This window comes from Aspergillus pseudoviridinutans (genome assembly GCF_018340605.1).
Source record: "Aspergillus pseudoviridinutans IFM 55266 DNA, scaffold_3, whole genome shotgun sequence".
Taxonomy (NCBI): domain Eukaryota; kingdom Fungi; phylum Ascomycota; class Eurotiomycetes; order Eurotiales; family Aspergillaceae; genus Aspergillus; species Aspergillus pseudoviridinutans.
In genome coordinates this window covers 621,685-634,166 of record NW_025091283.1, presented here as the reverse complement: position 1 = coordinate 634,166, position 12,482 = coordinate 621,685, and the positions used below count along the sequence as shown (strand labels likewise).

The 12,482-nt window shown below is 50.0% G+C and overlaps 5 protein-coding genes across 5 annotated transcripts; all 5 read left to right on the top strand.

The window, feature by feature from the left end:
• Nucleotides 1–161: 161 nt before the first annotated feature.
• Asppvi_003951 (glycoside hydrolase family 95 protein) lies at nt 162–2,636 on the top strand (the record flags this gene model as incomplete). Its single annotated transcript, XM_043299908.1, has 3 exons — nt 162–640; nt 686–912; nt 961–2,636. 3 exons carry the CDS (start codon nt 162–164, stop codon nt 2,634–2,636), a joined length of 2,382 nt encoding a protein of 793 aa, XP_043155843.1.
• Nucleotides 2,637–3,198: 562 nt separating this feature from the next.
• Asppvi_003950 (putative RAN small monomeric GTPase (Ran)) lies at nt 3,199–4,830 on the top strand (the record flags this gene model as incomplete). Its single annotated transcript, XM_043299907.1, has 5 exons — nt 3,199–3,258; nt 3,308–3,400; nt 3,445–3,598; nt 3,647–3,870; nt 3,919–4,830. The coding sequence occupies 5 exons, from the start codon at nt 3,199–3,201 to the stop codon at nt 4,828–4,830; spliced, it is 1,443 nt and encodes a 480-aa protein (XP_043155842.1).
• Nucleotides 4,831–5,686: 856 nt separating this feature from the next.
• Nucleotides 5,687–6,127, top strand: Asppvi_003949 (Mpv17/PMP22 family protein; the record flags this gene model as incomplete). Its single annotated transcript, XM_043299906.1, has 2 exons — nt 5,687–6,017; nt 6,063–6,127. The coding sequence occupies 2 exons, from the start codon at nt 5,687–5,689 to the stop codon at nt 6,125–6,127; spliced, it is 396 nt and encodes a 131-aa protein (XP_043155841.1).
• A 1,412-nt stretch (nt 6,128–7,539) lies between these two features.
• Asppvi_003948 (sugar porter family MFS transporter) lies at nt 7,540–9,358 on the top strand (the record flags this gene model as incomplete). Its single annotated transcript, XM_043299905.1, has 3 exons — nt 7,540–7,884; nt 7,937–8,193; nt 8,245–9,358. 3 exons carry the CDS (start codon nt 7,540–7,542, stop codon nt 9,356–9,358), a joined length of 1,716 nt encoding a protein of 571 aa, XP_043155840.1.
• A 1,613-nt stretch (nt 9,359–10,971) lies between these two features.
• Nucleotides 10,972–12,009, top strand: Asppvi_003947 (putative plasma membrane ammonium transporter (Ato3); the record flags this gene model as incomplete). The annotated part of the gene is made up of 5 exons (XM_043299904.1): nt 10,972–11,234; nt 11,285–11,385; nt 11,443–11,562; nt 11,615–11,790; nt 11,845–12,009. 5 exons carry the CDS (start codon nt 10,972–10,974, stop codon nt 12,007–12,009), a joined length of 825 nt encoding a protein of 274 aa, XP_043155839.1.
• Between the last annotated feature and the right edge of the window lie 473 nt (nt 12,010–12,482).

The following is a 12,482-nucleotide window of genomic DNA, read 5'->3' as shown; positions in this document are numbered from 1 at the left end:
TAAATACATTCTGGCTAAATTCCTAGTGACGGTCAAGGGATATGGATGAATCCTGGTGTTGTCTGCCTTAAGTGCTTTATGCTACTGGTTCCCCGCACTTAGAACTATCAAGTATATAACACAGGACTAACCACCCCAATGCATCGACAAGCAACTGCAAAATGTGGCTCACCTCAGCGCTCGCAGTCTTCAGTGTCCTCTCCCCTACCCTCGCCGCCTCATTCAATCCCTCTACCTACACATGGTACACTACCCCAGCCGCGGACTTCGCCTCCACCCTGCCCATCGGCAATGGCCGTCTCGCAGCCGCAATCTGGGGCGGCGCCCTCGTCGACAATATCACCCTGAATGAGAACTCCATCTGGAGTGGTCCCTTCCAGGATCGCGTGAACCCACAGGTCTACGACGGGTTCACCGAGTCGCGCGCTATGCTAGAGGCAGGGAACCTCAGTGCAGCGAATGATGTCGTGCTACAGGAGATGGTGAGTATTCCGAGTAGTCCGAGAGAGTACAGCCCGCTTGCATTGTTGAGGTTGGATTTTGGGCACGACGCGAGTGCTGTGCGGAACTATACGCGTTTCTTGGATCTCAATACGGGGGTTGCGGGTGTGAGGTATCAGGTTGGGGATGTGGTCTACAGGTAAGTTGTTTCTTTGCTGCAAGTAGAGAAAGGCTGACTGGTTAGTCGGGAGTATGTTGCTAGTCATCCCGATGGGGTGTTGGCTGTTCGGCTGCAGGCGAGCAAGGACGGCGCTTTGAATGTGATTACTTCCTTGGAGAGAAGTAGCTATGTGGAGAGCTTGACTGCTGGAAGCAGCAAGGGAACCGGGACTTTGACTCTGAAGGCCAATAGTGGGCAGAGTACGGATCCTATTAGGTTTACTGCGCAGGTGAGGGTGTTGAGTCGTGGAGGTATGTTCATTTTCCTTCCCATTTTATGTGTAAAATCTAATGGTCTAGGCCGAATCACTACCAACGGAACCGCAGTTGTGGTCACAGGTGCCTCGATTGTGGATATCTTCTTTGACACCCAGACATCCTATCGATATCCTGATGAGACCCAGCGGGATGCGATTGTCACGAAGCAGCTAGATGCTGCAGTGAAATCAACCTACCCTGCAGTGAAGCAAGCTGGAACCTCAGACTACCAGTCTCTTTCTGGCCGCGTCAAACTGAACCTAGGCTCGTCAGGATCCGCAGGAAGCCAGCCCACGGACATCAGACTCAAGAACTACAAAGCCGACCCCAACAAGGACCCAGAATTGGTGACTTTGATGTTCAACTTTGGTCGACACTCGCTCATTGCATCCTCTCGCGCAGGATCATCATCCGGCCTTCCCGCCAACCTCCAGGGTATCTGGAACCAGGACTACTCGCCCGCCTGGGGAGGCAAATACACCATCGACGTCAACCTGGAGATGAACTACTGGCATGCGCAGGTCACCAATCTGGCAGACACGTTCGAGCCCGTCATTGACCTCATGGATAGAGTCCTCCCGCACGGACAGGACGTTGCCAAGAAGATGTATCACTGCAACACTGGACATATCCTCCACCACAACACCGACCTCTGGGGAGATGTTGCCCCCGTCGACAACGGAACCAGATGGACCATGTGGCCGATGGGCAGTGCGTGGATGTCGATGAATCTGATGGAGCAGTACCGCTTCACCCAAGATAAAACCCTCCTGCAAAAGCGCATCTGGCCGCTCCTCAAGAGCGCAGCCGATTTCTACTACTGCTACCTCTTCGACTTTGAAGGCTACTACACCAGCGGCCCCTCGATCTCCCCTGAGAACGCATTCATAATACCAAGGGACATGACTATTACCGGTAAGACCACAGGAATCGACCTCGCCCCAACAATGGACAACCTCTTACTCCACGAGATCTTCGCCTCCGTCATCGAAACCTGCAAGGTCCTGGGTATCACCGGCGCCGACCTAACCAACGCCCAAAAATACATTTCGAAGATCAGACCACCCAATATCGGCTCCTCCGGCCAGATCCTCGAGTGGCGACGCGAGTACCAAGAGACCGAACCAGGACACAGACACATGAGTCCCATCCTGGGCCTCTACCCCGGCTCTCAGATGACACCGCTAGTCAACCAGACCCTGGCGAGCGCAGCAAAGGCCCTCCTAGACCACCGCATCAGTTCCGGCAGCGGCAGCACGGGCTGGTCGCGCGCGTGGACGATGAGTCTCTACGCGCGCCTCTTCGACGGCAACAGCGTCTGGAAGCACGCGCAGTACTTCCTACAGAAATACCCGACCGACAACCTCTGGAACACGGACAGCGGGCCTGGAAGTCCATTCCAGATCGATGGCAATTTTGGCTTCGCGGCGGGAATCGCGGAAATGCTACTGCAGAGTCATGCGGTGGTGCATCTCCTCCCGGCGTTGCCGGGTGCTGTTCCGGATGGTCGTGTGAGTGGTCTCGTTGCGCGGGGAAATTTCGTTGTTGATATGGAATGGAGCGGTGGAAAGTTGCAATCCGCCAAAGTTGAGTCGAGGAGTGGAGGAGTGCTGGCTTTGAGGGTGCAGGATGGGAAGCCGTTTACTGTGAATGGGGAGAAGTATACAGAGCCGATCCAGACTGTTGCGGGAAAGTCATATACGATCAGGTTGAACTGAATGGCGTTCCTGGAGGAACAGGATGCAGTTTAGCAAGCCTCAGGATATTTGGGGTAAAGTCAAGACCTTGATGAGAGTTTCATTGCTACACCGGAATATAGTAAGGTGAAAAATCAATAAGATATTTACTATACTTTATCAACCATTAGATGACGGCCCCCAAGATTGGGTCATTGAGAATGATTAGGGAATAGGGGTAAGATAGCAGAAACAAGGAATCACTTTTGAGTGGGGTTAGGGGTGATTTTGAATGATACTAGAATGAGCTGATTGCGATTGTAGATGCCGACTTTGTTTAAGGCGGCTGGTCCTTTTAGCATCAAGAACTATTATGCAGAATTATGGAGGGATATTGATGTCTATATATACAACAAGATCCCGGTTCAGGCCCAACATCACCGATCGGCCAGACCATAAGAATAAGCGAATACTGAATACCCCACATTCCGACCAGCCACACTGGCGCTCACGGATGCCTGGATTATCCTGTGAATGATATTCCACTACCATTGCGCTGATCGTATAGTTATTCTCTAGCGAATAAGTGAATATTCATATCAAGATGACCAAGGATACCAGGACCTTCAAAGTGCTCCTGGTAGGAAACTCTGGTGTKGGCAAGGTATTGTGACGGCTCGTATCCACGTCGGAGACTTCGCTAACCAACGCAGACAGCCTTCTTGCACCGATATCTCAAAAAGAGATTCGAGCATTCGCTACCGGTAACGGCTAACATCGAAAAACATGATATCCACCTACATACAGTAAGTTCTTCCGTCTGTCCACAGTACAATTGCTCATGTTCTAGACTGTCGGCCCGGTGAGGTACGAGATCTGGGATGTGAGCGGTACCCAGAAGCCCAATACTCTAGCCTCGAGGGAATTCGATGAAATTGATGCGGCGATTATCATGTTTGATCTGACAGACCGGATTTCATACAATAATGTGCCTAATTGGTACCGTATGTATACCGCGTTTGTATTGGGGCAGCACTGACGGAATCGTACAGAAAGCCTCGTGAACAAGGACGGGACGCGCCTTGGGAGGTTTATTCCCATTTGCATCTGCGGGAACAAGAATGATGCCTCGGAGGATGCGAAATTACCCCCAAAGGTTATCACGTTTCCCAAGAAGAAAGGAACTGGCTATGTGGAGATGTCTGTCATGGATTTGGGCAACATACATGAACCGTTCCTTGATCTTGCGAGGCAGCTGTTGAGGAATAACGCCTTGGTATGTACACCTGTCATGCTATCGATTGCCATGGCTAATGCTTCTCAGTGGTATAAATCACCTCCCGAAGTTGGACAGGCAGTGTTGGAATTTCAGACGGTGAACCAACGGTGGCCCCAGGTAAACGGATCCCAAAATCCGCAATATGCAATTGGACCCCGTGTCCAGACCAAGGAGATGCCACCTCCTGAAACTGAAACACAACMCGCGACGGTAGCAGATATTTCGGCTGAAAAGAACCCTACCGTCATCGAGTCGCCTAAAAAGGCGGATACGTCCAACGGGCAACTGAAGTTCATCAGTACAACGAACAAAGCACAAAATGGGATCAAACCGCCTGCCAGCGGGAGTGTCTCAGTTTTCGGCGAGACAAAATCAACAGTCAATGAAACCGCCCCAATTGCAGAAGCAGAAAAGCCGAAGCTTCCTATTGTGCCTACAGAGGAGCACCATGTTACGAAGCACCACGAACCGAGAAAGGAGCAGCGCGAACCCAAGAAAACACTCGAACCCTCAGAGAAGCAAGCAAGCCTTGCTAAAGATCAGAGCCTCTTCGTCCTGTGCATCCACTGCATCAGAATGGTTCTCATCAAGTGTATCCAGGGAACATCCCTAGCTCAACTATCCAATGACAACCCGTCTTTTGCCCTCACCACGACAGCTTGCCGCTCCTGCCGCCAGGACTCAAAAAGGTCCCAGTCGGACGAAGTGCGCATGTCTCCGGATCTGATTCGGTATACGGCCATGTATGAGTGTGCGCGCAAGGTGGCCGAAGACGACGTGGAAGTACTCACGAACAAAATGAGTGTTGCGCATATTTCTCTTGACAAATTGACGGACAGTATTGGCCGCGAGTGTCAGATCCTGGGGATCTCGACCAGTTCGGACACACTGCAGCAGTTAAGACAGGTCGGGAAGAAGGACGTGTTGTTGGGGTATGTGCCAGGGGCATTCCTCTAGACTTGGCCTCGGATCATGGAGATATATAGCCTAAAGGCAGACATATTGGAGGTTCTGCGATCATGTCTTCCCGGAGTTTATTTTCATGAAGTAGAGGGCTTTCTACAGACGACTGCAAGCGCATCTCGTACATTTGGTGCTTCGAGACTATTGGGCGCTGGATCTGGACCAGATGCTCGATCGGGAAGCTCATGTGATCTGTGGCAAGTGCACCCTCGTACTCGACATCACATCGCGGATCAGCTGCTGGCAACTGCGGTATTGGCAGTTTCAAATCCCAAGCAATTGGCCGAGTTCCGTTGACTTTTTTTGACCAATCAATCGATTGATAACTTCTTGGTATTAGAAGTGTACAGCGTTTGCGGAGGCATGTTATGACTTCATAGCGGGTAGATTTCCGTTTTCAGACTTTCCGATACGATGTGGAGCATGGGCGCAATGATCAACAAAGGAGAAACGTCACCCCCTTTCAGGATCAAGTTTTATCAACCGACTTCAATTTTCTTCGTAGATTGCATTGTTCTGAATTTTTTTATACTGAAGTTTTGGTTTGGAAAGATCACAATGTTTCAATGGTAAGATGCACGTTCAGGGCAGCGAATTACTCTCTCACCCGCATATAGGTACCAGCGAAGTCTAGTCCAGCGTCCTCTGTTGACGCAAAGCTTGACAACTGCGGTTAGTTCTACATTTTGGAAAAATTCGAACTAGTCATTCATTGCAGACAGTGTCTTTTTGCCGTCGGAGACAGCCTCGCCCAACAAGCCGTGGAGAGAAGAGGTATCGCTCAGCATGATGTGGTCCGTACTGGACGAATGGCACTTTACGGCGGAGGTATTTGGACTCGTTCCCTAAAATGTTACTATTTCTCACGGTGATAGCTGTTTTTGGTCCTCTGGCCACAAAATGGTTCCAGGTCCTGCAGAGGCGAATCAATCTGCCCTCCGCGCAACGAACAGTCATTGGACGCGTAGCAGCCGATCAGTTACTATTTGCTCCCACCATGATCGGAGTTTTTCTATCCAGCATGTCCATCCTGGAGGGCGGAAGCCCCAGCGAGAAGTTGGAGAGATCGTACTGGCCGGCGCTGAAAGCGAACTGGACGGTGTGGCCGTTCCTGCAGCTGGTAAACTTTGCGTTTGTGCCGCTGCAGTACCGCGTGCTTACAGTTAATGTGTTGAATATTGGTATGAGCCTTGTTTATCTTTTTGGTTCTGAGCTAATTGACGTAGGATGGAACTGCTTCTTGAGTTTGCTGAATAATGTTGGCCCGAGAGATGTGCCTCTCGTTGCTTGAGAGGAATTCGTGTCGTCTCATAGATATAGAGTGTACCACCTTACGTGTTATTTAGATTGCCATAGAATAAGATCACTTTTGGTTTGCCAGGAGCGAAGATATGAGAATTCGGTCTTTGACACGTGGAAGGCAGCTTCCTATTTCGGCATCCCGATCGCTTATGCAACAAAGCGGCTTTTCCCTTAGGAATCGTTCCGCTGTCGGTTTCACTTTTGCAGGATACCCAGAGCTGAACTTACGAAGCAATATCGGGGAGACATAGCAGTCCAAGAGGCTGTTGTGAGCAGTGGACAAATAGACCAGCTTCTTGATGTGTACGTTCCAAGTCGCCGAGCAGAGCTGGAGATGGGAGATTCGCCATCGGTAAGTCTGACCACGTATTGACCTTTTTATTAAACCAAAAGCATCTAGGTGAAAGCATCTATTGTAAACTCGACAAGCTACTGATTTAAACTAAACAGTTGAATACAATCCAAATCAAATCACTCATGTGAACGCTTATTGGATGATTGTAGATTTGGGGATGCTGATCGGTGGAACGCGGAAGAGGAGGTCCGATCTTTGGGGATTTGCTTCTCAGATAATGAGAAGAACCTTCTTCGCTGTTAATTAATCCTGTATAGACAACGGTCTGGAGGGCCTGATTCACTTTACCTGTTGAGTTTGCACGAGCCAGGGGATTATAGAACGATCAATAGAATTGAGGTGGAAGTAGCACTAAAGACTCGTCATGGACATATTGCACCATGCATTGTAACACTATTCATTCCACCCATGACGAAGAAACAAGCTTCCCATCAAGCCACGACAGACGATGATGGCTCGAGAGACTTTGGGTGCGGTCATCAGTGATTGCTGGCGAAGCTTATTGGGCGGGGCATCGACCTGTCAAAAGTCGCCGTGGGCTTACCTTATACAGACGATGACGGCAACGACACGCTCTTCCCCAGACTGCCCCGGAATCCGCCACCCATTGCGTCTAGAATTCCTCTCTTGAACAGGTCGCCTAAACTCTCCATTGGTGGGTCTGTGGGATATTCGCGTATCATTCATCAGTCTCGTTGCGCTTGTGGAGGAACAGGAATTGCTACTCTTGTACCACGGAAGCTGCGGGAATTCGAACCCTCCACGTGAGCAGGGACCCAAGCGGGGATCACCGACGATGACTGAATGATTGGGATTGGAGCTGTGAGGCTGCTAGGATGATGCTTCTTCGCGATGCACAAAGGCTGCGAGGGGGTGTGCTTGTGTATGACCTCATTGTGGCTTGGCGGAGAGCCTGTATTATATAGGACGCTATTATTCTTTAAAGGTGTGAGATGGGCTTCCGATCCCTCATCCACCTCAACCCGATCCCCACTCTATGCAAAAGAACTCTAATTGTACTATAATTCTGGTGATCCGTAGTGACCATGCTGTTCAAGAAACCCAAGTTGCCTCAGGTCAAGAAACCCAAGTTGCCTCAGGCCAATCCTGACGCCTACTACCAGGATGATCAGGTGGGATCCGACACACACTCACAGGCTGCCATCGCGGGTGATGACAATCAGTTGGTCGATACTCATATTCCGCTCCTGACTTGGCGGTCGTTTATCATGGGCGTGTTTGTTTCCATGGGTGGTTTTCTCTTCGGCTACGACACCGGTCAGATCTCTGGTTTCCTGGCGATGAAGAATTTCCTGCAACGGTTTGGTGAATTAGCCCCTGATGGGTCGTATTACTTCTCCAACGTCCGATCCGGATTGATTGTTGCGCTGGTACGTTTGCTTCGGTCCCCTCTGGCATGTTCATCTACTGACGAGCGAATAGCTGTCGATTGGAACGTTGATCGGAGCTTTGATCGCAGCACCTATTGCGGATCGCATAGGCCGGAAATGGTCGATCACCGGCTGGTCGGGGATGATCTGCGTTGGAATCACCGTTCAAATCTCCTCTCCCACCGGCAAGTGGTATCAGGTAGCCCTCGGCCGTTGGGTTGCCGGATTGGGTGTCGGTGCTCTCTCCCTTTTGGTCCCGATGTACATGGCCGAGTCCGGTCCTCGGCACATTCGTGGTTCTCTGGTCAGGTAAGTCATCTGGTTTCTGTTGCTGTTAAAAGGCAGAGCTGACTGTCATAGTACCTACCAATTGTTCATCACACTGGGCATCTTCGTGGCCAATTGCATCAACTTTGGCACTGAAGCACGAGCCAATACTGGCTCCTGGCGTATCCCAATGGGCATCACATACCTCTGGGCAATCGTTCTTGGTACTGGCATGGCCATGTTCCCCGAGAGCCCTCGATATGACTACCGACACGGAAAGATCGATAAGGCCATTACCACGCTTTCGAAGATGTACGGCGTCCCGAAGAACCATCGCGCTCTGAAGATCGAATTCGAGGAGATCAAACAGAAATATGAGGAAGAGGTTGCTAGTGGTCAGGTCACTTGGGTGCACCTCTTCCGGGCGCCGCGTATGAGTTACCGTGTCGCGGTGGGTGTCTCTCTGCAAGCCCTCCAGCAGCTCACCGGCGCCAACTACTTCTTCTATTATGGAACGACCGTGTTCAAGGGTGCAGGTATCTCCAACAGCTACGTCACTCAGATGATTCTGGGCGGTGTGAATTTCGGATCCACTTTCCTAGGCCTGTACCTCATCGAGAACTATGGTCGTCGTCGGTCCCTCATTGCCGGTGCCCTATGGATGTTCGTGTGCTTCATGGTCTTCGCCTCTGTCGGCCACTTCAAGCTTGACCTTCAGGTCCCCGAACGAACTCACACCGCCGGTGTGGTTTTGGTGGTATTCGCTTGTCTCTTCATTCTTGGATTCGCATCTACCTGGGGTCCAATGGTCTGGACCATCATCGCAGAATTGTACCCATCGCAGTACCGAGCTCGAGCAATGTCTCTGGCGACGGCGTCCAACTGGATGTGGAACTTCCTGCTCGCCTTCTTCACCCCCTTCATCGTCGGTGCAATTGATTTCCGGTACGGTTACGTCTTCGCAGGATGTTTGTTCCTCGCCGCCGCGATGGTGTACTTCACCGTTATGGAGGGACAAGGAAGAACACTGGAGGAGATCGACACGATGTACGTGTGGAAAATTAAGCCGTGGCACAGCTCCAAGTATGTTTTTCCTGACCAGGTGGATCCCCGCAATGAATCCGAGAAGCGCGCAGCGGCGGGAACGAATGAGCACATGGAGACGTCGGGTGCTCAGCCGGAGAGTGCTCAGCAAGAGATTGCGTAGAAGCTGGATATTATTCGATGAATCTTAAAATTTGCGTCATGTCATTACAACACAAGTGTATCTATCGCTAGCAGGACATTTACTCGAATATTTGTATATTAATGTATTGCGTATTTTCTCTTCTCCCAACCCTCAAAGACTATAGGGGTAACATGTCCCCTATCCGCTTGTCGTCCCAAGCCACCTTGTTACTATTGTACGACTACCATGGTACAGGGTACGGTGATTTTTCGTCCCCGCTTCGCATAGACTGCACTGTCAATTATACCTAGGCAAAGCTACGGCGCGATGGTCAAGACAGAGAACCTCGCAATGTAAGGCTTAAAGACATACAAACAGCTCGGAACCGTGGAAGAGAGCTCATCGCGTATTTGAGCTTCCACTCTTTAGTTGCTACCTAGCGCAGAAAATGCTTATGATAGGGGCACCGCAACCTCTCCATTTTATTGGTGGCAAAGGAGGTGTCTTGGAAGGTATCGACGCTTTGGCGGTACGGAGTACAACTTTAAGGGAGACCATCGCCACGCATCGTCCGGATTTGGCAGGAGATATCTTCTGCATCCGTTGGCTTTGGAAAAGGGGCCAGCCAATACATAGTCGGAGATATCCTTTCACCCGAAGATGGTCTCCATGGGGAGGAAATAGTAAGTTTGGGAGATGCGTTAATCTAAAATCAAGTTTGAAGGGCCATCAACAGGACATGCGTAGCGCTATCAACATCAGGCAACAACAACTTCCGTGCCAGCCACATTGGCTCTAGAGGGACATGGACAAAATAACTAACATCTTCAATCCTGGCCAGACCTGCCGATCTGCATTTACAGCTTTTGATCCTGCACTGCATGTGTAGCCTTTGTGCTAGTGGCAACTTTGAGCAATAGTATGTGAACACGCATTATACTGCTGTTGCTAAATATTCGATAGTCGCGCATCATCTAAGCCTCTGGGGACACCGGTACCTTTGCCAAGTCTGTTTTGGAGTTTGAATCGTGAAACTATGAACCTTTTGGCGGGGATTAATCAGACTACAACATCTCGAGTGGGTCTTCTCCAAGTGAGCTATTGACCTCGGTAATCTGCCACCTGGAACGGTGCCCCTCTAAAGGGGTTCTGAGGGCGTTGCGGTGAATGGAAATAATGTACAAGGGAGAAGCTAAGCTACAATGGAAATGTCCGAATTTCGATAGTTTCCAAGCACAAGGATTCAAAAGTATATCAAACCCAGCGTGACTTCTAGATATTATGTAAAGAACAAGTTGATAAGCAGTATGCAAAGCTTGAATAACCATAAGTGTTAATGCCGTGTCCTCGGCATTTGCTCAAATCTCAACAAGGTGCGGGGAGGCCACGCTGCAGACGACCCACTTGGTGCTGTTCCCCCCGCATTTCCCCGGAAAAGTCCCCAAAGGAAGCATTGAGATCGCCGGGATGAGGCAGAGCGCTGTATCGCATGAATGTTGACGATGTAGCCAAGACGGTATCCCCACGGGCTAGACGAAGACAAGATTTGAACAACTATAAAATGCCGTCCCTGGAATGCTTGGCTGGAGGTGTTGCCCTGCCTTTCTGCATCAACCATCCGATTAGCTTCGTTGCATTTCCCTCCAAGCATCATGTCAAACGGTGTCATCAATGAAAAGTCGGACGAACCTCTCCGCCGAATCCAAACGGCGGAGAGCGTTTTCCTGCCTATTTCTCGAGAGGCGTTTGAGAAGCTCTACTTGAACCCCAAGAGTCCCACGGTTTCAGGGGACTTGCGCAAGAAGCTGGGAAATCCTACACCAATCTCTCTGCTGGGCTTCTTGCTTGCTTCCACCCCGAATGCGTGTATCGTCATGGGATGGAGGGGGGCGGGCGGCAATGGAGCTGCCATTATGTACGAGATCCCCCGTCCAGATTCGGAAGAAGATATTGACCGTAATCTAGTCCTGCCTTGATTTTCTTCGGCGGAATGGTTCAAATATTTGGTGGCATTGGGGAGTGGATTATTGGCAACACATTCTCTTGCGCGCTATTCTTCACTTATGGTATGCATCCTATATTACCTTCAAGACAAGTCAGAATACTTATATCACCCGCGACAGGAACCTTCTGGATTGTACAAGGAACGACGCTCATGCCCTTCTTTGCTACTGGAACCCATTATTCGTCCACTGGCAACTTCCTAGAGGGACAACAGACACCCATGTATAACGCCAGTATAGGTTCGTTACGCACATTTCAATCGACCATTGGCTATGGCTGACTTGTTGGAAGCATTCTACTTTGTGGCCCTGACGGTCATAACCTTCGTATACCTGATATGCTCCATTCGAACCAACGTCTGCCTTTTCTCCGCGCTCTTCTTGCTTACCATCACCTTTGGTTTGTTCGCCGGTGCTTTCTTCTCGGTTTCCGTGGGGAATCTTCATTTGGCTGAGAAGTTGCAAGTCGTGAGTGCATCTTAACCTCGTTTGTTTCACTAGATTGACACCTTCATTCTATAGACTGGTGGCGCTTTCAACTTCGCACTGTGTATACCGATCTGGTGGATTTTCATCACGCAAATCCTGGAGGCCGTCGATTTCCCCATCTCGCTTCCAGTTGGCGACCTCAGCACGCTTGTACCAGGGCGAAGCCAGAGAATGCGTTTGAAGCAAGCTGAGCCTTGAGAAGAAGCAATTAGGCTTTGGGACTGGTGCAGAACATATAAGAGGCGTTTTAAGCTTCAATCGCTCATTTAATATATCGGGAATTCATGATACAGTGGGGTGATGGTAATGTCCTGATGTCAAGCAATATACTTTATGTTTTATCGTGATATTCACGTAATAGAACGCGGAAGTCATATTTGATTGAACATTGAATATATATATCTCTGGTCTTCTTCACAACGCTGCTGGATAATTAACTGCCTTTGTGAATAGGCGACAGCCAATAATCTCCATGATCAAACGTGAAGCAGCTGAAATATCAGGACTTACGCATGTGACACTCTATATTTGATGTATCACATTCGAACTCTCTATTCGTATTGGATCTACTGATGAGAGTGCATAGAGTGTGGTGACGTACCTGGGTGCAGCGTAGAGCAATACAATCGGCAACTCGGGCCATCGGTCCCCGGAGTGCCCGACGCCCGGTG